This window comes from Temnothorax longispinosus, chromosome 10 (genome assembly GCF_030848805.1).
Source record: "Temnothorax longispinosus isolate EJ_2023e chromosome 10, Tlon_JGU_v1, whole genome shotgun sequence".
Lineage (NCBI taxonomy): Eukaryota > Metazoa > Arthropoda > Insecta > Hymenoptera > Formicidae > Temnothorax > Temnothorax longispinosus.
The window spans coordinates 13,701,072-13,727,307 of NC_092367.1; the positions used below are offsets into that span (position 1 = coordinate 13,701,072).

Here is a 26,236-nt window from a genome sequence, read left to right on the forward strand (position 1 = left end):
TCGTAGCTACTAAAGCATTACTCACATCGGTTTTGTTTTGGCTCATTTCGGCACACTTGACTGTCGTTCTGGATCAATTTTTGGTAAGAGAATCTGTCCTGTGGAAGATCAGTTCGCTGATTCTGCCGCATAATGGTTTGCTGTATGGAATAATCGCTTTCACGACCCGCATGGATTTCGGTGAGCCTGCAGTCTCTGTTATTTGACTTTAATTTAAATAATATTAGTAGATTATTTAAAATAACAATTTTATTATTTTATTTATGCCTATATTTCATATTTATTCGTAATACCTAAATAAATTTTCATACAAATATGATGTTTAAACAAAATAAAGAACTAAACTTTTATTCAGGTACAATCTTTTTTAAAATTAAAAACTAAACTTCTATTTCTCATTTATTTCTCATTCTATTTTTTATTCTATTTCTTATTTATTTACAAATTTGTTCAATTTATGTGCAAAACATAAATTAATAGCAAATAAATTATATGCAAAACGAGGAAGTGTTATATAAGTTGCATAACGTACATTCTTTATTTAAGCATATAAATTATAATATTCATATAAAGTTGTTTACTACCTGCTGATCACAGCCTGACTGTATCTTTTAACTAGTAATTTATGTTATTTTTTAAATCATGCGTGCATCAAATTCCAGAGAAATATATTATTTGCACTCATAATTATAATATAAATTGTATAAAAATATAAATTATAATGTATACATTTCTGTAATCGTACACATATAGTTTAGAAGTTTATATAACACTAAAAAATCCCCCAAATACAAGATCAATTACATTACATAATTCATATAAATGAGGAATAATATGCATTAATGTTAAAGCGTGCATTATGTTATTATGGCTTTTACTGATAGACGACTATGAAAGCAAAGATTTAAGAAGTATCTGGCAAAAAGTAAAACCGCGCAATAACATTGGCCCTACCTCGTATTTATGGCCGCGATGGCTTTCTGAATTGATAACGCTACGAGATGCCCACAATATCATTCACGCTGCAGAGAAAATTTCTATTGGCATGATTCTGTTTGCGTGGATATTGCATATTATTTTCTGGTATCTACTGGCGGTATACTTGGATAATGTTAACCCGGGGAAATTTGGCGGCGCAAAGCCCTGGTACTATTTATGCAAAGTAAATATGAAAAGACTATAATTTTAATTATAAAATAACAATATTGTAAAAATAGCATTGTTACTTTCTTCAATTTTTAACTTATATAAATGATGTTTGAGCATGATAATATTCCTTTTAATATTCAAATTTATTCTTATTTTATATTTTGAAAGCATTGCATAATATAAGAGTCGTTTTATGTACTTTTATAAATCATAAATACAAATATGTTATTTAGAAACCTGTTTATGACAATGACGATATAACGTTCCGTGGATCGACTAATTGGTCGGCAGTAGAACACACACCATCGTACATAAAGGTACATGTTATGACATGTTTCTCAATTAAGTTTACATTATGCAATTTAAAGCAAAATGTTAAGATATTATTAGTATCTAGCTTTTATAATTACAATTCAAAGTATAGGTTCCATTAAAAATCTACGAATATAGAAAACGGGCTAATTACGAGCTAGGCTCTTATATGTAGAAATGTGTAAAAATTTTTAAATAAAATTTTCGTGCATTATTTACCACGCCTGGATCTTAATTAGCCCGTTTTATACATTCATGGATTTCCAATAGAACCTATACTTCGAATTTTTAGTCACGCTGGCTGAAAGTACGCATAACATTACAATTAATAATAGGTTATTGCGATAAATATCACCACATGCCTCAGTGGACAAATAGTAATGAGGGAGGTTTACAGGTTTGAAACCTGGCTGAGGTAATATTTTTCGCAATGATTTCTTTACAGTTATTTAAATGCATAGCATCAAAATTGAATCAAAACGATTTAATTAGGGGGAAGGGTGGGCTTTTACTACTCCAACCAATATGTAAAAATTGTAAAATAAAACTTTCGCGCATTATTTACCGCGCCTCGCTCTTAATTAGCCCGTTTTCTATATTCGTAGATTTTATAATTACATATGCAGTATTATGTACGAATTTGCATTATAAATTAACATCTTAACATTTTACTTTCCGATTACTTTGCGAATACAAAATCACATTTTTTTTAATTCGGTTTTAACATAAATTTTTTTTATTAAGCGGTCTGATAGATCATGGCATACTTTCTTTGTAAACTTTTTGAATTTTTGCAATATCTTCAAAATTGAAGAAAATATAGTACACTAAAATGTGCTGTGACGTCATACCTTATATGCGAAATCTTTTGAAGTTGCCGTCATCAAAAAAACTTTAGCAAGTTATAACTTTCTCAAATTTAGGTTTTTTATTTTAAATTCAAAAAGTACTAAAAATCGGCTTAGATTCTCTACATTAATTATGAATACCGCTTAATAAAAAAAAATGTTAAAACCGAATTATTATAACTATTTATAATTATGTTAAAATAATTACAAATCAGTAATATGTAAAGTAATAAAAATATCTAACAGCATTTAAATCTTTTTCAAGAGATTATTATTAATACAAAAATAATTACTTGTATCTCAATTAGCTATCTTAACTGACTCTTTGTATAATATAATTGACTTGCATATGTAAACAACAGTCGTCTATTCGAGTAAGATGCGTCCGAAAAGAATTCGGCAAGATTGGCGAACGTATTGCAGCTATAAATGATGTAACAATCGACTTTTATCATCAAGAATTCAGCGTCATTTTGGGTCACAATGGATCCGGCAAAAGCTGCTTGTTAAAAATGATTATCGGTATAATATATAGAAAATTATAACTTATCACCTACTTTTGCCATTCGGTTATTAACGAAAATTGTGATATATGACAGGAATGTACAAACCGACCCACGGCCACGTTTACTTGGAGAACGGAAATTCAATGTATCCGATTGGTTATTGTCCGCAGGAAAACATATTGGTGTATTACTTGACGACGATACAGCATCTCTGTATATTTGGCATGGTAAATATTCTTTGTTATTAAAACTTCAAAATAACAGCAACAATCGTTTTCTCACGTATTAAATACTGCTTTCAATCTAGAATAAATATTTTGACATTTTAATCAAAGTAGTTAATTAATATATAAAATATCAATTAATATAGATTGCTTATGTATATCCTTCTCGCCAAAAATTAAATTTTTTATGTGAGCATTTAAAAATTGACAGCCAATAGCGTATGCACAACTCAGGCTAAATTAACTTAAAAAAGTACTAAAAATTAATACTACATTGACCTAAATAAAAACCAGTTTGCTTACTATATGTTTCAAATTACTTGACTTAATATTGGAAAGCAAGTTGTTTGTCTTTCTCTCAGGTTACTCTGTTACAATTTATTATCACAATTATTACCACATGAACAAGATCTGGAGAAAAATATAATATTTTATTTGCTTAACTAATATGAAAGGACTATGAAATGACTGTGACATAATATATTCCTACGTAGATCACACATTCGGATTTGGACTATATATTAATATTTAAGTTATTACAAGAGTTACAATATACATAATATATCAAATTAACAGCAATTTGTTGTTATTTATATTAAGCAATGTCTTTTATTTTAAAAACCTTTAAATATTAAGTAGATGTAAATTTACAAGTATTTTTATTAAAATATTAATTATTCTTTTAATAATCCAGATAATTTTTCGATTATTAAATAAATAATTCAGTCTAAAGTATTATCAATAAAGGCTCAGATATCATATATACATAATCAAAACTATTGTTAGAGTTATTAAATTTTAAAAGTATTATTTATTCGATAATGCAATTCTTATTTTAGATGAGAGGAATGACTTATAAAGATGCTTATAGAGAATCACTAAAGCTATTAGAGCAGCTCGATTTAGAGTATGTAAAGGATGCGAAAGCAAAATCTTGCTCTTTTGCTATGCAAAGAAGGATTTGCTTAGCAATGGCACTTATCGGCAATTCTAAGGTGCGTAATATAATTTATCCAAGCATTAAGTTTTGTAATTAATAAAATAATTAATAAAATTAATGGCGATAGATAATTATATATTATTCAATTTAAATTATTAAAATACTAATTTTGATAGATTCTCATCCTCGACGAGCCTACATATGGTATCGACCCTGAGCACAAAAGACAGATATGGGATTTACTTTTGGTAAGTAGTTTTCTTTTTAGCAAATTATATTTTAATTTAAAATAAAAAAATAATGAACAATAACATTTTGCAGGATATAAAAAGACACAAGACAATAATAATGGCAACGAATTCCATGGAAGCTGCGGATTTTCTTGCCGATAGGATCGCTATTATTGCAAATGGAAGGATTGAATGTTACGGTTCGAAAATGTATCTGAATCGCCGATATGGTAAGATCTAACGCATAACTTATTGATAAAAAAAACTTTTATAAAATAAAATTGATTCATTGATTAACACAAAGATAGAGTTTAAAAATGCAAACTAATTTTTCGGTTCCCCAAAATTAATTGTAACTAGGGATCGGCTACGTACTAAGTTTATTAGTACAAGAGGATTGCAATGTTGGACGAATTCATACGGAGATACAAGAATTTTCGGCAGATCCAATTACTCTGCGCAGCACGATGGGTTTAGTAATAAGATTCGACGTGCCGAGAAATAGTCGTTTCACTAAATTGCTCCAACATTTAGAATCCAATAAGGAAGAGTTGAAAATCGTGTCGGTCGCACTGAGCGCTGCTAGCATCGAGGGTCAATTTCTCAGGTGCAATCACATTTATATATAACGATCCAACATTTATCTTCGCAACCTAAGATTATATAATAAATTCTTGCTTGTATCTCTAAATGTTAAAATTAAATATAATATCTTTACTTATAAAATATGTATCATCATTGAGAAGATTATCTTGTTTTTAATTTTTAACGATTTTTATATAACTAATTATTCTGTATTTAGAATAGGTTTGGAAAGCCAATTTAAAGAACGTAGTGTGAAATTACCCAGCAACAAGTACGAGCTTATTGTGCAACAAAGGCGACGGCACTTGTTACAGACAGGTAAAAATTTAACACAATTGTTTGCCAAGTTGTAAAATATAAAATACAATAAATATACCACAACAAAAAATATACCAATAATTTGAATTTGTCCGTAATAAACTGTGTAAAATAAGCTAAAATATATAATCTAATAGTGTGTAATATTATATATGTAGATATATATGTATATATAAAAGTATACTTGTCAATGAACGCTATAAACACCATTTTTAATCAAACTACGTTGATATGATTATTAGCTGAATCATGGAAACGATTGACCGATCATGCTTTATGGCGGCAGCAAGTTGTTGCGATGTTCTGCAAGAAATTATTGCACATTGCTTCGGCCCGGAAGATATACGTGTTTTCGGTAAGTTTTTTGTTCTATCAAAAAAAAGGTATTGTATATTATACTTTTACAAATAATAAAAGCCGTTTTAGATAACCTTGGCGATTGTTACTCTTACTCTGACCACTATGATCGCCGAATTAAGCAGTTTCACACTCTTCGAAACAACGTAAGTTAATCTTGCTTGTCTTATACCGCGATATATGTGTAGAGAAAGAGTAATTATTTTTTTTCGCGTTAAAATATAAATTATCACAACATTTATTACATTACTTTATAATAGTTGGACTATCTTCCACGTCGCTATATTATCAAAATGCAATAGCACTTTTAATGAACGCTACAATACACTGCTATACCAAAAGAATTATGAGAAATATTCTGGCACTTTATTTTTATGCATGAAAGTCTTTTGCTTCTTTATCAAACAATCTCAACAAATAGTTTACTAATAAATTACATTATTTCATGATGCATAAAACATATTGTAAATACGTGCAGTAACTTTGTGATATATGTATTCTATGCATGAGAAATAATTTTATAGAAGTAAATTTTAAAAAGATTAAATTAGCCTTAATTATTTTTGTAGCGAGAAAGTAATGAATCTGACGAGTTATATGGATAACAATTTTCACGTGCTATATTATTCGGCTGATGAAAAGTCCATGAAAGACTTTCTTGTCACGTTGTACATTACTGGTCAGGCGTACAGTGAGAGGCATAATTATCATATTTCGAAAAATATCCCAGCCACGGATCTTATGGTCCATCCTGATCTGCACTCGATAGAGGTATCGCAGAAAATATATATCCTAAAAATTTTGCAATCAATCAGTATTTTATGACAGTTTAGGGATCGTTACGTGATGTCCATCGACATGTACGCAGATGGACGTGTACAACTCATGTATTCGTCCACTGCAGTGCACAGTGGACCAATTGCGTTAAATTTACTACATAATGCGTTACTGCGTTACCATTGCGGTTCGGACGATTGTTGGATCAAATTGACTAGTCGACCGTTAATTTATCCGGGACAGGTAATATTGCCGGGATTAATTAATGAATTAAATTATACTGATTCTAAAAATATTAAGCTATTTTTTATTATAATTATATAAAAGGATGATTTGTAAAATATTTAATAATTAAAATTGAGATAAAAGAGCATTTCTTAATGTTCGACAAAATGTTATTGCTATTATGTATAAAAATTATTTATTTAATAAGAAAATGTGTACATTTTGTATCCTCCAGAGTTTAGTGCTTTAAAAATTAAAATATATGATGTTTACAGTGGCAACATTTGTTGGTCCATCCACGTAGTGTACGAAACTGGGAAAACGCCGCTATAATAATAACCATGTTCCTTCTTCTACCCTCCATCGACATGGGAATACGAGAACGAAATACACGCTCAAAGATGCTGCAGACCAATGCAATCGGTGTATCTACGCGGATCTACTGGATCCCCATGTATATTATTGATTTCCTTCTATATGCGTTCTCCATAATGCTCTTCGGAATCGCTATCTTAAGTGTCTATCGCCGCACGTTGCACTTCTCAGCTTTGGAAATCGGTAAAAATTTTAAAATGCTCGAAATTTTCACCTCTCGTGTTTCAGCTTTATTTAAAAAATTTTATTTTTTGTATAATTTTAAAATTTATCGAAAATTAATGTTTTTTTAAATATTTTGCGAATTTTGCGATAGTAAAACAGCATCGTCATATAAAAATACAAAAATATTACGTATTTATGGATGTGTGTTATATAGAAATTTAGAAGTTTAAACCACTAAAAATGTCTGTGATCAATCTCGGTATTTCAGGCCAAGTGTTGCTGATATTCTTATGTTACGGAGGATGCGCCATTCCGTTAGGTTATTGCATACAACTTTTCACGAAGAAACCGGAAAATGCGTATCTAATTGTGATACTGATTAACATTGTAGCGAGTCAGTAATTTAACAACTTATTTAATTTTACACCGCTATTATATAAATTTTACTGTCAAAAAATGACATTTAATTTAATTTCGTATGTACAAAGTGTCTTTATTTGAATATAAAATATATGTTATAGTGTTATTGGTGAATGGCTCTATTATATTTCCGTTGGTATTTCGCGTACTCAGCAAAACCGGGAGATACGTGTTCGAAGCTCTTGTACATATACTTCCACCATACATTCTAGCCTGTGCTTTAAGCAATTACATCGTGCTGAATTTATATAACAGACAATGTAGCTACTTCAATACCTGCGATACAGAATTTTATATTGAAGATCCTTGTTGCCGTAAGCTCATAAAAATTGTCATTATTACAAATATTAGTATAAATTATTATTTCTGTTATACAACATTGATCTGACATTTCAGAAAATTGTGAAGACAAAGGTTGTTACAAGCAATTGAATATAATGCTGATTAAACAATCCGGCTCTGAGTATTGTCACTCGATTATAGACGACATACTTTTAATGGTATCCCAAATGTTCGCTCTTTTTATACTGCTGGAAGTTTTCGAAGAAAAAAATCGTAGAAAGTGGTACAGTTTTTTTGTGCCTCCTATGAGAGACGACGATGCTGTAGAATCGGAAGTCATGGAAGAGAAGAAGCGAGTCGACGAATACATGAAACGTAAAAAATATGAAAACAAAAATTAACTATATAAACTTTTTTATTATTAATGAATTTTTACTCTGATTAGATAATATTTTATCTCTTTTTTGCACGTCTATATAGATTATGATGAAACAAGATCGCTTCCATCGCGAGTTGCTCTAGTTGTCCAAAATTTGACAAAAGAATACTTCGGAGAGGCGGTGGTTCGAGGAATCAATTTTAGTGTAAGAATTTATCTAATCAAGAGACTTGTTTCTTCTTTTTGTTATGTATAATGCAGTATTTTAAATACACGGATTTTCCACTTAGGTCAACCACCAAGAGTGTTTCGGCTTGTTAGGATTTAACGATGCGGGAAAATCAACGATCTACAAAATGTTAATAGGTCAAACTAAAATGTCGGCTGGAAAAGCGGTGATATATGGGCACGAGTTTACAAGAAATCAAGAAATGGTAAGCATCATCTTATTATTCTTTAAAAATGCGATAAAATTACCATTAAAGCATGTAAGAAAATTAACACTAAGGAATTTTACAAAAATAAACTTTCTATTTTATTTTCTAAATAACATTATGTAGCCATTAAAAGGATGTTAATTCTTTTTATATAAAAAATATCGTCAAGTTTGTAGGTATGATAGGATATTGTCCACAAATTAACGGGCTGAGCGATTTTATGACTGGAAGACAATATCTGCAACTTCACGCGGCACTTCGCGGTGTTCCATACGAGCACATCAACGACGAAGTAAACAAATGGCTGGATGTATTAGGTAAAAATAAATTAAAAACAAATTAAAAATTGCTTTGTTTAAAGTGACGCAAAGTTATTAACGTTAAATAATTTTTAATTTGACTAATCAAATTCAATTTCTAGACATGTTGGACTTTGAGAATTTGAAAATCGCCCACTATCCCTGGGGAATTCAAAGAAAACTTTGCATACTGCAAAGTCTTATCGGCGATTTGCCGATGATATTTATGGACGAGCCTTCTGCTGGGATTGACATAATGACCAGACATGCAATCTGCGAAATTCTGCATCAGATACGAGAGATGGGGAGATCTATATTAATCACCACGCACAGGTTAGTTCACGAGTATTAATAAAGAAAATATACGTGTTAGATTCGATTTTGTGAATTTTAGCATGCGAGAGGCAGAAGCGATGTGTTTGCGTGTCGGCATTATAGTTAACGGCCAGTTTACCACAATTGGATCTTGCGAGCATCTGAAGGCAAAGTATGGCCGTAACTTTATATTGAATATTAAAATAGTACCGGGATACCAACTTGCGAATCTCGAGAAGATCAAGAAAATCATTGACGAAACTTTTCCAGCAATAAAATTCAAAGACAGTTATTTGGTAAGTGGTACATAATTTTTTTTATTTGATTATTTCGATTTGATTTACTTTTCAACAATTTGGATAAATCAAACGCGTTTAGGAAATTTTGAAAAAATATAAACTGAAAACACAATTTACACAAAATACACTTATTTTATTAATTTATTTCACATCGCGGCAGGGTGTTCTTAAATACGAATTGGAGAGCGGCATTTCGTACAGTTATGTGTTTGATAAACTCGAAAAGTTAAGGCAGAGATACGTGTGGATCACAGACTATTCAGTTACTCAACCGTCAATGGACGAAGTATTCCTGACTTTAGCAAAGCAGCAAAGGAAATCTAAGAAATTGACACTTTACGAGCGTCTACGTTCGTGGATTATACGTATTATGCGTCAAATATAAATCAATTTTGTTACCACATAATTCTTTATATATATAACTATAAGCATATGTTTTTTATTGTTGTATAAATGTTATTTTTGTATTTTGTACATTATACTGCTTTAGCAATATTAAATTTCATCTATATATCTCTCTCGGAACATATTGTTAATTCAATACAATTGACACTAGCATATGTACCGTATGTAGTCTTACTCGCCAACATTACATCAACATTTGCGACATAATTGTAGCTATTTAAATATACAAATAAAAGTGTAATAAAATTGATCGCTGTTGTTTCCTTCTATTAGCGTGCCGTTGACGATAACGTATATACACGACGGATATTTCTGAGTACCTGCGTTACTTTTTCGAGCCATACACCGTGAAAAAAATGTTCTGCGTTTTAGTAAATATTAGCACACAATTATTTGCATACAACTGTGACACCATTTACTAAAATAAAGAAAAGTTTCCTTTTTATTAATATATGTGTATTCAGTAAGAAAAAAAAATATACTAATAAAAAAGAAAATTTTCTTTATTTTACTAAATGGAGTCACAATTGTATGCAAACTAATATTTACTAAAATACAGAAAACTTTTTTCTCAGTGACTAATATAACTTCATTATTTTTTTACACAACTATTTAATTTCTTTCATTCTTTTTCCAAGAAATCATCTCCCCGCAGTATTCCTCCTTGATATTTTATCTCATACGTTTCTCAATGCAAAGTATCAATTTTCGCTTCATCTTTATCCGAAGTAATCTCGAATGGCATTTCACCCTCGTTCGTCGTCCTCAGTCTCCTGTCTCGTCGGTAAAGAAATTGATCCACGTATCCTCCATCTTCTTCATTCTCACATATTCTTTCCTCACACTCGTATACTTCTACGTTATCTTCATTGTCCACCAAGACTTTTTGCCAAATAAATTCAACACACGAGTTTATAACCTGCATAAATGCCGGACTCAAATCCTTCTTCAAAAAAGGCACGAAGTACATATTCAATCTTCTTTGAAAAGTTGGCGACCTTACTACATCGTTCGCAACTGTACTCGCGTACAGTTTGTAAGGTCTTGCTTCGTCAAAGTGATAATGCAAATACATTATCACGTCATGAATGTCATAAGTGTAAACATCTTTCACGTTGTGCATTGTCAATTCAATTAAAGTAACATCATTGTTGTGACACACGCAGCCGTTTTGAATCTTTGACAATAAAATCTGAAAACAAATTTTATTTTTAATTAAATTATATATATTAGTAAATAGGTGAACCATAAATATAATTATTGTAATAAAAATAACATTTTAAATAGTACATTTTTAATGTTAAGAAATAAGCAAATTACAATTAACAAATATATTTCGTTTCTTATATCAACAGTTCTATTTTAATCACCTTCAGCTCATTGATCTGTTGCAAGCGACAAAAGTAGCAATCGATGTTGCGCTTGCAACTCTTTAAAAAGTGCTTCACATTATTCAAATTGTCAATAGGGTATTGCCATAATATGCTGTTCACATTGATGCAGTCAGGTAAGACACATTTTCCTAACTTTCCACGGCCCTTGTCGTCCACCAATATCTCTATCGTGTACAAATCACTCTTCACGATATTCTCTGAGTTAAGTATTTCAAAAATAAATCTTGAATCTCGTTTGAAATTTATGCATTGTACTTTCGCAAACTGATAAATATTGCGGCACAATTCCGTTTGTACGTCCGGCTTGTCACGAGATACCGCCGCGCCTTCGCCACTGTACAATTTCGATGATTCTTTTGTGACTTGGGATTGCTCGACTTTGGGAGTCTCAATCGTACTTTCCAGCAGAGAAATATACATTTTCAACATAGAGATCGTTTCTAACAGTTCATACCTTGTTCCCGGGCTGGACGATTCTAAATGAATAAAATATCTACGTTTAAATTTAACAATTTATATCACATATATATTATATTACAATTTATTAAGCTTACGTTATATAAAATATCAATTTATTGACACCATAAGATTCTATATCACAGAAATAGAGTATCACAAAATAAAAGATTTATTACAAAAATTAAATTCAATACTTCGTCAAATTTATTAACTAATATTATATTTGTTTAAAGTATTTTATAAAGTATTTAGTTAAATATAATTTTACGAGAGCATACGATTTATTATAAATTCTTTTTATATATAAAAATAAAAATAAATACCTGAACTGTTGGAATTATCATATTCCATCGTGTCCAACGAATATATGAGCTTTATTCTTTTCTTGCAATTATAAATATAGATACATAAAAATGTAATATTTACTTATTCACCAAGCAATCGATTTCGCATATGTCTAACAATAAAAGCAAGTATAAGATTCTTCTTTTACAATGCTTTTATTCACTGGACATAACGCAAATACATTTTTGTAAAGAGAACACACAAAATAATAATTTATATAAGAATAAACTTGCAATATAAATTTATAATACATATATATATGTATAATATGTGTTGAGTATCTCAAAACGAATATTACACTGTGAATTCTTAATTCGCCAAGGCGACTCGTGCTTATGTGTATGTTATTCAAGAAAGGTGAAATTCTCAAACAAATATATATACATGTATATAAACTTATTTCACGATGAGGTTTTTATCATATCGAATAAGATTTCAACTTCTCTAGTTTGATTTTTCTTACAATAGAAATAGAGAGAAAAGAAAGAAAAAGAATTCAAATTAAAAAGCTTTCAATATATGCTTGGCTCTCAATATATTGTATACACTATGCTTTCTATATATGTAACTTATAGCGACACTCATATGAATCTGAAACGGCTAAAATAATAATTTTAATATTAAATAGCAAAAATATATCATATGTATAGAAACTGATACTCTCTTTAATATAAAAAATAAAAACTAGTATAGATAAATAAACGGAGTAAAAGAATGAGAAAGAAAAACCAAATAATTATGAAAATTGATTGCAATAAACTCCGCTCTCCAGCAGAAAAAAATCTAATGTGCGCCAATTAACATATTAAATGTGAAAAGATAAGAAATAATTAAAAGAATGAGGAAATTTTTACACAGAGATGTCCGTAACACACACTTTTTACGTTTGTCTATTTTTTAAATTATTTTAATATTATTCTATGACTTTTTTCAGCAACATAACTTTTGCTTGTCTTTAACGACTAGTTATATTTGTACAACTTATGTCCTCTATGACACAATTTTCTCTTATGTCTTCTAAAAATATCTTTGCTTCTTTGACATTATGTTTCCATTTCATTTTCATCCAAAGCTAGCTCCTCATTTCCATTTTCCATGCTATCGTTTTGAGCCTCATTTCTATTACTCCTCGTCAAATTATCGCCTCGATAAAGATATTGTATCATAATTCCCGTATTCTCGTCATCCGAATCATCATCGTAGATTTCTATGTCATCTTCGTCATCCTGCTCCACAAATATGTCCCATGCAAATTCGTTTTGGAATTCACTAAGCTGCAGCAACGCCGAAGTCAAATCCATCTTCAGGAAAGATTCGAAATACTTATTAAATCTTCTAATTAAAGTCGGCGACGCTATTTCGCTTTCATCTACAGTCGTGGACAATTTGTAAGGCCTCGTTTCATCAAGATTATAGTGCAAATAAAGTATAATGTCATACAATTTTGTGATGTTTATATCTCTTATTCCCAACATTGTTAACTCGATTAAACTAACATCAGAATTGTAACATATATAAGCATGTTCAGCTTCTAAAAATAATTTCTAAAAAATAAAAAAGTACTAATTAACTTATTATATATATTAATAAATAAATCTTCCCCATCCTATTAACAGTGCATTTTACTGAAGCGTTAAGTCATAAATATTTGACAGACATTTTATTTTATTCTAATAATTATTTAATTACCTTCACTTCGTCGGCCTGTTTTAGACGGGAAAAGTAACAATCGATATGGTGCTTACAGCTCTTCAAAAAGTGCTTTACATTATTCAAATTGTCAATACGATATTGCGATAACATGTTACGTACATCGATAAAGTTAGGCAGTACACATTTTCCTAATTTTCCGTGGCCATCGTCGTCTATCAATATCTCTATCGCGTACAGACCTTTTTTTGCAATATCCTTGGAGTTAGACATTTCAAAGACAAATTTCGAATTCTGCTCGATCTTTATACACGGCATTCCCGTGAACTGGGAAATATCGCGGCACAATTCCGTGCTCCAATTCCGGCGCGATTGCACATCTGACATCATGGCTCCGTTACTCGACAGTTTCGATTGTATATTTGCTAATTGCGATCGTCCGAATTTCAAAGCTTTAATCGTGGTTTCCAGCATAGAAACATATATCTTCAATATAGCAATCTTTTCCAATATATCTCCATTCTTCTGATTAGACAACTCTAAATAACAAAAAATTTCTCATTTGAATAAGAAATCGTATCGTATATTTCAATTTATTATAAAGCGTACATTACAGAAACAAAAATTTTGAAATCTTAAAATTCTATAGCAATAACAATAAATAAAAGGAAAAAAACATTCTCTTATAAAAATTAAATCTAAAACTTTGTCATACATTTATTGATCATTGTTATACTCGTATGAAAATTTTACGAAATATTTAGTTAAATAAAATTGTATATAAACAAAACATTTATTTTAAACTTGAATTTTATTTTGAGAGTAAAAGAGAAATTATACCTGCATTGGTAGAATTATTATCTATTTCCATGTCCAACGAAGATACAATCCTTATTCTTCTTACAATTAAATAAAGATATTATATAACAAATGATATGTACTTTCTACCTAATTTTAATTAAATTTTGCTTTTATGTCTAAGAGTAAATACAAGTTGCTTTTATCCACTTATTTGTTCAACGCACCGAGTATAACAAACATAGAATTGCCAACGTACATTCGACAAAATATCGATAGTTCGTGTTTATATGTGTATTATTCAAGAAAGATGATGTTTACAAACAAAAATAAATTCGTTACACGATACTATAACCCTATTATTAGACAGTCTATTTTATTTACATTTAATATTTTATTCTTCTCACAAAAACTTGAAAATATAAGAATTAAAGTACAAATACTAAATAGTGAAAAACACAAAAACTTGTTAATAAAACAAAAATAAAAAAGTTAGTTATAAGACCTGCCTGTGTGATATGAGAGAGAGTTATCAAAAAAGTGTCTCGAGCAACGCTCTGCCCTTGTCTGGTTTTTTTGATCAGCCTGTTGTGAGCTAGACAAGGAGAAGAGAGGAACTTGGAACTTCTGTCTCATATCGCTCCTACCGTGGATTTCTATAGCACTCCGTTCCGGTTGCATATATTTCAGTAGGTTTCAACCAAAAATGTAGTATATCTATTGGTTGAACCACGGAAGACCGTGGGTTGAACCAACAGTCATGATGCATAAATAACTAGACGCGATGTGTTTCGCTATTATCTGACATCAAACGTGACTAACTTCAGGTAGGGATCCTCTAGGGATCCCTCATTCCAGGTAGGGATCCCTAACTTCAGGTAGAAGGCATTAGTTTGTTTTAGCTGAACTTCTTGCACAGTTCATCTTTTCTCTTTTTCTCTCCAACATGAAAAGAAAAAAAAGAAAGATGAACCGTGCAAGAAATTCAGCTAAAACGAACAGGCCTATTATTGACGCCGAGTGTATGTACATACATACCATACATCTTATCACTTTCAGGGAGTCAATCATGCATCTTGAAAAAAGGTGAAAATTACAAAACTGAGCAGTTTTACTAGATTTCGACCAATAAAATCGTAGATACTCTAGTGAACTTCCTTACTTTTGTAATTTCTACCTCTTTTCAAGATACACGATAGATCCCCAGGTCCATGTATTTCGTGGTAGTTGGCAGTCGAGTATATGTAAAATATATATAAACGTGGACGTTGACTCACACAGAAGTGTGCACTCACCGACCACACGTTCCAACATTCTTTCTCTCTCGTGATTTTTTCATTTTGGACGGAAAAATCAAGTCTACTTCGCTGATAAACAGTAAGTAATAAATTGGCACAAATTATAAGTTTTTTAAATTAATATTTTAGTCAATTTTGGGTCAAATTTCCAGTAATATTTTCTAGTCTCTGTATTCCTTTGTTTGACTTCGTTTGACTACAATTAATCGCTATAATCTGCATCAAAAACTGAAATAAAAGATACATTAAATAAAGTGAAAAATACATTTTAAAAAATCTGAGTCACTTTCAATAAAATTAAGCGTAAATTTAGCGAACGTGAGCAATATAAATCTTACAATTTTTTGCTTGTTTTTGGTGCTCGCGATATATCTCAGATTTACAAAGAAACACACACATTTCTCTATTTAACAAAATTTTTAAAAACTGTTTTTTCTTTAAAATATTAATTTATTTCATAATAATATATAACCATATATAACAATTTACATACTATATATTTTTTTAAAATTATTATTATTATTTTTTTAAGAACACAAAACACGTGCTTGAGTTATTTTATATTTGCGAAAAACTATTTTATTATTGGAAAAAAAATTTTTTAATTATTTTTTAAATTATATTAATAATAATACATATTTTTTAATTATTTATAATAATATATATGTTGTTAAAATTTGATTTTTTTTGCAAACGCAAGCTAACTATTACCTAACCTAAATACTCAGGTAGCACATACACGTTTCCGAAACGTTTTATAACCGATTTCTAGAAACGTTTCTCATGAGTAAAAATGTCCATTCGAAAAGCGTTTGATGGAACGTTTCTTTTCCAATAAAAAAACGTTTAAACTATTATAGAAACGTTTTGTTTTAATGATAAAGACATTATTTTATATAAAGACATTTAAAATTCCTACTTTTCACGTCTTTTGAACGTGTTTATGACGTCTTTAAGACATGCGTGGGAATGTTCTAAAAGCTTTATTTATGCATATGCCATCTATGATATGTCTATTTTTTTTTCGAAGAAATTCCTGAACTGGTGCACATTCGTGCAATATAAGTTAAAGTGAAATAAAATAACTTGTCTCTAACTTAATAGCATTACTGATGTGCACCAGTTCAGGAAGGATTCTTCAAAACGGAACACACGCATAAATGTTCTTTTAATGGCCACGTTCAGCAGAACGTTTATTTTGCAACTGTTGGAAGTTTTCTAAGCTCAGATTTGTCCGATGACAAATAGATTTTATTAAGACCGGTAAAACAAAATTAATTTAAGTAAATAAGTAGATATATGTGTATGGATAAAATGATTTATTTTGTGCAATAATAATTACTGCAATATAAATTTAAATGTTTCAAAAAAGACTATTAAAGCTATTATATAGATAAAGCAAATTATAATTTTGAAAAGAAAAATTTAACAAATAGATATTTTTGTTAACTGCAGAAACGTAAAAAATACGTTTTCTTACTACCTCGGTCGAAAGTACGTACTTTCGGCCCCGATTCCACGGCAGAAAGTCTCATTTTTATGCCTTGGTTAAACTATATGCGCGCCATCTAGAATAGCGGGAGTAAAAACTTAGTTGCGTGCACTGGCACTCAATATATGACAAGATCCCTACCACAATATTACCACAAACCCAATTCACATCGCCCCAACCTCTACTTTTACTTTCACTCGTATAACCTAAAAATTTGTTTACAGTTAGTCAATGATAGTGTATTTATACCTTTATTTATAGATGCATTTGATTTGATGCCTGCCCCCGACCAGCAGCACTCGCTTCGCTCGTGCCGCAAATGTCGGGGCAGGCATCAATATCTTCAACACACACATGTCATTCTTCCGTACTTTCGACCAGGCAGCAAGAAAAATAGTATACACTACACGGGCAGAAAGTTTGAGAGCCCTGAACTGCGCGCCGCCGAGAGCACGATGGCGCGCATACAATGGGGCAGGCATCAATATCTTCAACACACACATGTCATTCTTCCGTACTTTCGACCAGGCAGCAAGAAAAATAGTATACACTACACGGGCAGAAAGTTTGAGAGCTCAAACTTTCTGCCCTTGTAGTGTAATATACTATTTTAAAAATAAATACCTTATACACTATTCTCTGTAGAACAAAACGTGTATTGTTAATTGAAATATTTTTCTACAAGGGCTACAATTAATATATACAGCCAGTACTAAAAATCTATAGTTTACATCACGTACACATGCAGACAAAAATGTCATGACATATATATAGGTAATCTTTCATCTTACCTATATTATATATTACTAATATATAATCTTTACTCCGTAATTATATAAATATATAATATTATAAAGCATTTTTTTAGCATATACTACAAAAACAAAGATTATTATTCTTTATATTCTCCACTCTTTTTTCAGAGAAAAAAATGACATCCAATTATCAACCGATATATTGTGAGAGCTGTAATCGATATCCCTTTATCAGCAGAGTATCCGTAGGAGAAGAGGATAGTATTGACTTTATCTATCAATTTGCAAAGAAAAGATTTGTTGCTAAGGACCACATGAGTCACAGTATATATTATACTGCTCCTGACATAATTGGGCCACCCAAATTTCCACACTATGACTATGGAAAACAATTTCGTCCATGTTTTTTTAATAGAACATATACCTTTGTACGTATATTTCCTGATATTGTCTGTTATCGTTTTGTACAAAGAAATCGTAATCTAAATGTATGCTACAAAATTTTCTATTATCTGATACATGGTTACTTTTCAAAACAGCGGCCTGACCCTTTAATATCAAATTCTCCGTGGCAAGATGAAATGAGAACATGCAATTTTATACATTGCCCGCATCATGATACGATCGAAAATAAGTATATTGGTACGTAATGCTTTAATTGATAAATAAGGTATTGTTAAAGAAGATAGGTTTTTTTTTAGAAGGGAGCATATTTATATTTTCTATTTTGAAGATATCGAGTTTCATGAAGCTGTATATCCAATCAGAGTTTCTATATACGAAATATACAATCCTGGAAGCTTAATTCAAATTTTGGCTCGAGATCCTAATAACGAGTGGATTAAGTTGTGGAATGAATCGTCTCAGATTGTACCCCCGACATCAAGATTATTTTCCCCACCCTTATCACACCCGTGTAACTTTAAAACCAAAATGGTCAGGCTAACATTTAAAAAGAGTACATGTGTCTCTTACACAAAGCTAGATGCTATCATGCTTATTGGTACATCAAATTTGATTCTTTCTAGAAATCCTTACGAGGATTTAACTGATATGTTAAGGAAAATTAACTGCATGTACTCTCAAAACCATGAGGATATTTATAATTTAACAGCAGATATAAAAAATGCACATATGGATATAGTTCATCTGCAAAAGAATTTTCCTGAATATTGCATTATTGGTAAAAGGTATTGTCGTCAACATTAAGTAATATTCAAATCCTTTTATGCTGTTAATAATAAATATGAATGTGTTCCAATATTATTTGCAGCGACATAAGAAGAACTTCTTATAACAATAATTTGAGGCCCCAAGATGTATCTCAGGAAGTGATCCCCGATTATGTACGACCTTATGGAGAGAAAAACTCGCGTCATATTTTATTAGAAAGTCATTCAAATGATGCAAAGTGTATGAAACTTTCTTCGGATGAATCCAAGGAGCTATCACGTTGCAGTATATCTGAGCTTCCTGTAAAGTATTCTTAAAAGTCTACGTACTTCTCGTAATAATATTTATTGCAATGTCATCTCGTGTATTAAAGTTTTACATTTTATTTTTGCAGGATGAGATAATGTTAAAAATATTTAAAAACTTAGATTTGATGACGTTATGCCGCATGAATAAAGTAAATAGGCGCTTCAACGATTTAATACGGGACTCTAGCCTCTATACACGTTTAAACATTAAACAGGGATTTCCCAGGGAGATGCGCAATTTATTTTGTTACCTTACATCTAGATGTAAATATTTGCAACAGTTGGATCTTAAAGCAAGCACCTTTGATGTTACGAATTTTGTAAACTTTCTTGATAATTGCGGCAGAAGTCTAACGCACTTAAGATTACGTTACTGCCGTACTGTTGACAATCGGGCCTTACTTAAAATTTCAGAGATATGCAAAAATTTGAAAGGTATGTGTAAACAGGATGTATTATTTTAAATGACCAACCTTTAAATATCTCTTGAACAATACATTTTAAAGAAAAATGTTATAGAAAAAAGTTGTTGTTCAAAAGAAACCTATAGACAATTTTATTAGATTTTAGGTCCAAATCCCATGTTGAGCCCGGTATGGCCCAAACAAATTTTTTAAATAGAGATTCTTATTTTTATTGTATCATTTTTTTCTACTAATTAAATTGAATAACTTTTGTTTGGAGATATTCAAGGAAAACTTGGTTATTTTTTCAATACTTAGCTTGCAATATCTCGATAATTGTTTGTCGGAGGAAAAAGTGGTACAGGACTTTTGACTCGATTTAGTCTCAAAAATATGCTGTTGCAATAGTATCCCAATTTTTTTAAATATTTGTATGTACTTACATAAAAGCACCAAGGAGATGTATACACAAACATTTAAAAAAATTAAGACACTATTGCAACAGCATATTCTTGAGACCAAATCAAGTCAAATAGTCCTGTATATCACTTTTTTCTCTGACAATCAATTATCGAAATATCGTAAGCTAAATATTAAAAAAGTCACCAAGTTTTCCTTGAATATCTCAAAAAGTATTAGGCAAATAAAAGATGTTTCAGATAAAAGTTGTTCAAATTAATTAGTAGAAAGAATAGAAATAAAAGTTTTTATTTGACTTAGGCTCTACTGGGCTTAACACTAACCCCAGATCAAAAATTTGATAAGATCGATTATTGGCCCCCTTTAATCCCTCCTTTTGTTTAAAACATTTTTCTCTAAAATGTATTGTTCATGAGATAGTTGAGGTCGTCATTTTTTTAAAATGGAATATCCTGTATATAAATATATATAATATATAATTGTGGGACATATTGTGTTATATTATTGCATATAAACAACGCATATTTTTTTTAGAATTTACTCTATATAATTGTTATGACGTAAACGACGAAGGATTTTCGTATCTCGAAAAGCTAAATGGTTTCGAACATTTAAACATTTGTTCTAGTGATATAAAAGGTCAACGTCTTTACAAAATACTGCAAAAAAATCAACAAATTCGTGATTTAAATTTTGTACCTGGATGCCTTACAAATCCAGACACAGCAACAGTGTTATATAATTTGTGTTCTAACTTGGAAGTAATACGTATACAGGACATAGCTGAACTTACATCGCGAGATATTAACGCCCTCGCTGACTGTAAGGATTTACGAAAAGTGTACTTTTGGGGGTAAGTGTGTTTTTTAATTTTTTTTTAATACATGTTACCATATTTCTTAGTGAAATTCATGTTTGGTTTTCTTAAATTTCGTACAGCTTGAAAAAGTTACATTAATTTTCTTTTGTTAATTAAAGAACTATAATATGCAACCCGATTTCCCTCGGTCTCGCTGGCCGAGGGAGCGCGGCTACAAATTAATCCGCCGACCACTGGACGATAGCTCGAAGGGGATAACGAAGTCACTTCTCTTACCGAAATTCCCGTATCTTAGATCTTGGGCGATACCATTTGATTGGGCGCCAGGTGCGATTATAGACGCGCACCACGTCTCGATAACGTTCTCCTCCTTAATCTCGCCACAAGCTCAGGGCGTAGCTCCGCGTGAAAGGGATGAAGGTGGAGAAGGAGCGTAACGCAAGCAACACAGAAATAAAGCCCGGTAATAAACAATAGTAAATAGATATATTTCATTCAATAAACACAAACGAGCAAATCGTATCGGGAAACCAAGGCCGGATCCCGCTCAAATGGCCGATATTACCGCGGTACTCGGGGCGGCCGTTACCGCACGCGCGAAGTGCGTGATGTTCACGCACGCGAGGCTCCCTTCGCGAGCGAAGCTTTCTATCCTAAGCGCGACCCCGCGATAACGTCAATCTGCCCACGTCTTAATTTCCGGATCCCGAACGCTCGGCGATTCTCACACACCCGACGCAAACGATTCTCATACACTCCACACAACAATTCTCACCCGCACGACACAATGTATGCAACGCCAGAATGGCGCGCTCGCGAGATTCTTAAGGTGCTTTTTCATGGGCGTCAGTTGACGCCGATATTCTGACGCGCAATGAAGAAGCGTCAATGTGTCAATTGACCATGCGTCAATTTTTGGAACTCGCGTCGAGAAATTGATACACATAACCTGCAGTGTTATTATTTATTGCAGTAGTTTTCGGAAAAATGTGCAAATGTTATAAATTCAAGAAATTCAGAAATTCAAAAAAGACGTATAGCAGCAGCATTTGCCGTGATAGCTGCAATTGAAGAAAATAAAAGGAGGAAATATACAAAAAAGAAATACTGGGTTGCACAGAGATTTTTGAGAATCGTGCAGTGCATGGATTTTACCACGCGATATTTCCTATTTTGCGTTTAGAAAGTTCGCGATTTTTAACGAACCGACATGACACTTTGACGCTAGAAGTTGGAAAATCTGAACTTCTTCAGCGTCGACGCAGAAACAACATGACGTCACAAAATCGTCTTGACGCGCGTCAACTGACGCCCATGAAGGCTGCATTCGAGGAGCGCGCTATTAGCGCTATTGCATCATTCTGTCTTTATCGCTCATCAGATGTAAAACAAGGATAGAATAAGCAAATAGCACTAATAGCGCGCTCCCCGAATCCAGCTGAAATCGCACCTTTAGGCGGGCAAACGCGACGATATTCGCCCGCACCCACGGCGCAAGATATCCGCGAGGCCCGCGATGCACCTCAACGCACCCCAAGGTGCCCGGCGCGGTCCCTCCCGACACGCACACGGGACTTCCGTACGCGAAACGCGACAATAACGCGATAATCATACGCAAAAGGAGCCCGGCGCGGTCCCTCCCGACACGCACACGGGACTTCCGTACGCGACACGCGACAATATACCGTAATACGCAACACTAAACACAATATTCACAAGACGCACACGACGCTATACGCGAATTGACTGCCGATCTCACGCAAGTTTTCGAGTAGGGCTTTTACTGTTTCTGGCTACGATCTCGGCCGGCCACGTGCCCGCGATCCCGACAAGCAGCCGCGATAATCTTCCCGGCATCCACAACGGCGGGAGCCGGTAGCTAAGTACGACACGTAATCAGGCCGATTCACACGGTAATCTACTCGATATACGCCTTTCCGGCACCGTGTCGCGACCACAGATGATATAATAAAAGTCGCGACCGAGATCGAGCCCTCAATGAATAGGCAGCACCGGAGTGGAGATCTTACAATTTGCTGCTCGCTGCTGCTCGGCGGCGTCGGGGCGCTCCTCCAAGGGTGGCTCCTCGTCCGCGGCTAGGGGTGCATTCGGGGAGCACGCTATTAGCACAATTATCGTCTAAAACTGTTCGAGGAGACGCTTTGTGGCGCTGTGATATACGATGATGACGTCACTGTAAAGGCAGCGTGACGTCATCACTCGCGCTATTTTCGCTATTATTTTCGAGGTGAGGCACGAAATACTATTGGCGCTTAAGCTGCGTTCGGGGAGCTTGCTATCGCTGTCGCGCTATTGGCTCTTCGAACGAAGTTCATAGCGTTTGCGTTTATAGCGTTAATAGCGTCTCCCCGAATGCACCCTAGATCGACAGTGAGGAGCGGTCGGTTCGGCGGGACCACGCCGGACCCCCGCACTTGCGCCCTCAAGCTCGCAGTTTTTCCGCCCCGCCGATTGGTTGTGTGCGTCGCTCTGTTCGCGACGTTGCAGACGATTTTCGCCATTTTCCCGCGGCACATTTGATTCGGCTGCTGGTTGTGCGCGGGCCCCTCGCGGTTTTCCGCCCGGCTGATCAGACCGTGGCGGCGCCGCTCGGCCCTTGGGGCGCCGTCGGGTGAGTGTGTGGGTCGTCCACCCGCGCTGCAGTCGCGGTGGCGCACCCGTGTTCAGGCTGCGGCGGGGCCGTGTTACGGGGCGAGGCATTCCCGGCGCTTTTCCAGCGGCAGGTCCCGGTGGCCCGCCCGTCGGCCGACCACTCCGTCGTGCGTCCTCCGAGCGCCCGTTTCTCCCTCGTCGCGACTATCGTCGTTACAACTGGTCGTGATCCCACGCTCCGGCACCACCCGTCATCCCTACGGAATGTTTCTCAAAAAAGGTTAGTTAACGCGGGTAGCCCTTCCTCGACCCGAGTCGAGGCGCCATCCCTGACCTTCCCCTCGGCCGAGCTATCGCCTGGGCGGCGGACGTGACAAATGTCACGTCACAAATAATTATATGATTTGCGTTACAGATTGATGGTAAGATGTACCATCTTTGATTGTGACTTGCGCAAATTACTTTCATCCTGGCAACACCTGGAAGTAGCTTTGTTCAGCAATATTAACTTCACTGAAGGCAATTTGAATTTATTAGCCCAGTGCAAAAACTTGAAACAGTTACATCTTGGTTATGTGCAACTTGATACACCTGATAAATATTCCATTATTTTGGAACAATGTCCAAAACTACAAGAGTTTTATCTCATATGCTGTAATCGTTATCACAGTATTAACGATTGTTTAATTAATGAATGGAAGGAAAGATTTCCACATGTGTCCGTCTATAAATATCCGTAATAATTTGAATACATATTATATATATACATCCCTATTACTTTTCAAAAAGTATATGGTGAATTAGGTAGTAAAAAAAGTCAAAACTAATAAAAACGCAATATTCACATTTATTTATAATTTATTTCTGAACAGTTTTTCTTTCTTTTCTTTTTCATAATTTGATTCTTTTGGGCAATGGTGTCATTTTCTTGTATGGAATGGTTGTTCGACGAAATATTGCGAGCTATATCAGAGAATTCTTGGTATTTTTTTTCCTCAACCGCATGTCTCTTCCAAAAATTCGTTTAGAAATTGATTTTCTGTGGTACTTCTTTTAGCCAGATTTTTAAACAGCTCTCTGTGAAGTTTGTTACAAAAATGTATTTTTATATTTTTCTGAAACTACACTATTAAAAAAGATATAAAATTTACAACACATTTACGATACCACGGTAAATGAAATTTACAAATTAGGTATCTGAAATTTGAAGTAAAAATTCTTGCACTTGTATAGCTAAATTCATACACAAACATGAATTTTAATCACTGATATGAAATTTAATACACACAACATTGAATATTAAAAACCCGTTTAAGGTTTTTTGGAATACGAAAGGTAAGAATATATATTTTCGATTAAAAATGAGAATATTTGTATATGAATTCATTTGTTGCAAACAGAGCATTGAAAATACAATATGTGCAGCTATATTTGTAAATAAAATATTAAATTAAAATGGGTAGTAATGGGTACATATAAAAAATATTGTAAAAATACACCTTATATAGAACTAAGAGAATTAGTTTTTTTAGATCTCCAAACATGTGCAAAGATAAAATTTATTGATATAATTATTATATATATGTATAACAATATTAAGTTAGAGAACATCAAAAGAGAAAGAAATTACAAAGAACTTTATAATTTTACTTACAAGGAAATCTCGTACATCTTAGAATATTTAATGAATATTAATGTTTTAAGATAGAAAATACGATTAAGAGACATTAGATTTGGCGTGGCGTCTCCCGACTGCCTTTTTAAGATGTAGAATTAAAAACTTATTTTAAAGTTTTTGTTCTTTTTATTATAAGTACATATATATGTTTTAAATTTTTTAATAATTATTCTTTTTTATATTATTTTAAATTTTTCAAACATGTCTTTTTTACCAATTAATTTTTAAGTTTTTTGTTTTTCTGTTTTTCTATTATTATTTTTTTATTTAAATTTTTAACCTATTATATCATTTAGTAATTATTCTAAATTTTTATTCTACTCTTATTATTGTTTATGTATTGTTCGCGATCAAACTTAAAACCGGCGCCGTTTAATTAATTCAGCGAATAATACAGAGAATTAAAATAATGTTAAATAATTTCTGTTAAATTCTGCCTTTCAGTGTCCAAATTCAAAGTTATAAAACTAAGAATAAATCCGTTCGCTGAAATAATAATATATTTCCCGGAACACGAGAAGGGCAGAAACATAGAGCTTAAGGGGATGCTGTAGTGGCAGTAATGAGGTTCTTCACTAACTTTTGCTCCCGCACAGGAGAGCCACTGTGCCTGGTAGCTAACGGCGCAAATTTCAAAGCAGCGAAAGAATAAAAAAGAATTGTGATAATAATGAGTGGCGAAAAATACGCAAAGTGGTCTGTGGAAAAATTAAAAAAAAGCTCCGTTCTCGGGGAGCAAAAGTAACGGGGAAAAAAGAAGGATTTACAAGATCGGTAAAATA

At 32.8% G+C, this 26,236-nt stretch overlaps 4 protein-coding genes across 6 annotated transcripts; 2 read left to right on the plus strand and 2 right to left on the minus strand.

The window, feature by feature from the left end:
- Nucleotides 1-1,030: 1,030 nt before the first annotated feature.
- On the plus strand, nucleotides 1,031-9,827 carry LOC139820887 (phospholipid-transporting ATPase ABCA3-like). Its single transcript, XM_071791474.1, has 23 exons — nucleotides 1,031-1,162; nucleotides 1,383-1,466; nucleotides 2,672-2,831; nucleotides 2,909-3,042; nucleotides 3,879-4,034; nucleotides 4,156-4,227; nucleotides 4,301-4,439; nucleotides 4,570-4,816; nucleotides 5,012-5,112; nucleotides 5,355-5,467; nucleotides 5,539-5,615; nucleotides 6,039-6,240; nucleotides 6,298-6,489; nucleotides 6,747-7,029; nucleotides 7,280-7,405; nucleotides 7,533-7,745; nucleotides 7,828-8,088; nucleotides 8,194-8,297; nucleotides 8,383-8,526; nucleotides 8,699-8,846; nucleotides 8,951-9,161; nucleotides 9,223-9,439; nucleotides 9,603-9,827. The coding sequence occupies exons 1-23, from the start codon at nucleotides 1,046-1,048 to the stop codon at nucleotides 9,825-9,827; spliced, it is 3,726 nt and encodes a 1,241-aa protein (XP_071647575.1). The 5' UTR covers nucleotides 1,031-1,045.
- On the minus strand, nucleotides 9,602-12,158 carry LOC139821167 (uncharacterized). Its single transcript, XM_071792015.1, has 3 exons — nucleotides 12,024-12,158; nucleotides 11,218-11,717; nucleotides 9,602-11,039 (listed from the first exon to the last, which is right to left on the minus strand). The coding sequence occupies exons 1-3, from the start codon at nucleotides 12,049-12,051 to the stop codon at nucleotides 10,536-10,538; spliced, it is 1,032 nt and encodes a 343-aa protein (XP_071648116.1). The 5' UTR covers nucleotides 12,052-12,158; the 3' UTR covers nucleotides 9,602-10,535.
- A 930-nt stretch (nucleotides 12,159-13,088) lies between these two features.
- On the minus strand, nucleotides 13,089-14,672 carry LOC139821166 (uncharacterized). Its single transcript, XM_071792014.1, has 3 exons — nucleotides 14,536-14,672; nucleotides 13,735-14,234; nucleotides 13,089-13,589 (listed from the first exon to the last, which is right to left on the minus strand). The coding sequence occupies exons 1-3, from the start codon at nucleotides 14,564-14,566 to the stop codon at nucleotides 13,089-13,091; spliced, it is 1,032 nt and encodes a 343-aa protein (XP_071648115.1). The 5' UTR covers nucleotides 14,567-14,672.
- A 1,073-nt stretch (nucleotides 14,673-15,745) lies between these two features.
- On the plus strand, nucleotides 15,746-25,572 carry LOC139821162 (F-box/LRR-repeat protein 4-like). 3 transcript variants are annotated; one of them, XM_071792005.1, is made up of 8 exons: nucleotides 15,746-15,870; nucleotides 18,207-18,466; nucleotides 18,578-18,680; nucleotides 18,772-19,228; nucleotides 19,312-19,513; nucleotides 19,606-19,954; nucleotides 20,878-21,196; nucleotides 24,192-25,572. In XM_071792005.1, the coding sequence occupies exons 2-8, from the start codon at nucleotides 18,215-18,217 to the stop codon at nucleotides 24,514-24,516; spliced, it is 2,007 nt and encodes a 668-aa protein (XP_071648106.1). In that variant the 5' UTR covers nucleotides 15,746-15,870; nucleotides 18,207-18,214; the 3' UTR covers nucleotides 24,517-25,572. The 3 variants fall into 3 exon arrangements, with proteins under 3 accessions (XP_071648106.1, XP_071648105.1, XP_071648107.1); XM_071792004.1 differs by lacking the exon at nucleotides 15,746-15,870 and adding an exon at nucleotides 17,928-18,057; XM_071792006.1 differs by lacking the exons at nucleotides 15,746-15,870; nucleotides 24,192-25,572 and adding exons at nucleotides 17,928-18,057; nucleotides 21,322-21,456.
- Nucleotides 25,573-26,236: the final 664 nt, after the last annotated feature.

Bases quoted from the DNA above. Each gene is read 5' to 3' on its own strand.
- LOC139820887 (XM_071791474.1), top strand. From the start codon at position 1,046: ATGATTCTGTTTGCGTGGATATTGCATATTATTTTCTGGTATCTACTG. The intron at 6,490-6,746 runs GTAATATTGCCG...TGATGTTTACAG, and splicing joins CGTTAATTTATCCGGGACAG to TGGCAACATTTGTTGGTCCA. The intron at 7,746-7,827 runs GTAAGCTCATAA...CTGACATTTCAG, and splicing joins TATTGAAGATCCTTGTTGCC to AAAATTGTGAAGACAAAGGT.
- LOC139821167 (XM_071792015.1), bottom strand. From the start codon at position 12,051: ATGGAATATGATAATTCCAACAGTTCAG. The intron at 11,718-12,023 runs GTATTTATTTTT...TTATTCATTTAG, and splicing joins TGATAATTCCAACAGTTCAG to AATCGTCCAGCCCGGGAACA. The intron at 11,040-11,217 runs GTGATTAAAATA...ATTTGTTTTCAG, and splicing joins AACAGATCAATGAGCTGAAG to ATTTTATTGTCAAAGATTCA.
- LOC139821166 (XM_071792014.1), bottom strand. From the start codon at position 14,566: ATGGAAATAGATAATAATTCTACCAATGCAG. The intron at 14,235-14,535 runs GTATAATTTCTC...TTTGTTATTTAG, and splicing joins TAATAATTCTACCAATGCAG to AGTTGTCTAATCAGAAGAAT. The intron at 13,590-13,734 runs GTAATTAAATAA...TTTATTTTTTAG, and splicing joins AACAGGCCGACGAAGTGAAG to AAATTATTTTTAGAAGCTGA.
- LOC139821162 (XM_071792005.1), top strand. From the start codon at position 18,215: ATGACATCCAATTATCAACCGATATATTGTGAGAGCTGTAATCGATAT. The intron at 19,229-19,311 runs GTATTGTCGTCA...TATTATTTGCAG, and splicing joins TATTGCATTATTGGTAAAAG to CGACATAAGAAGAACTTCTT. The intron at 21,197-24,191 runs GTAAGTGTGTTT...TTTGCGTTACAG, and splicing joins CGAAAAGTGTACTTTTGGGG to ATTGATGGTAAGATGTACCA.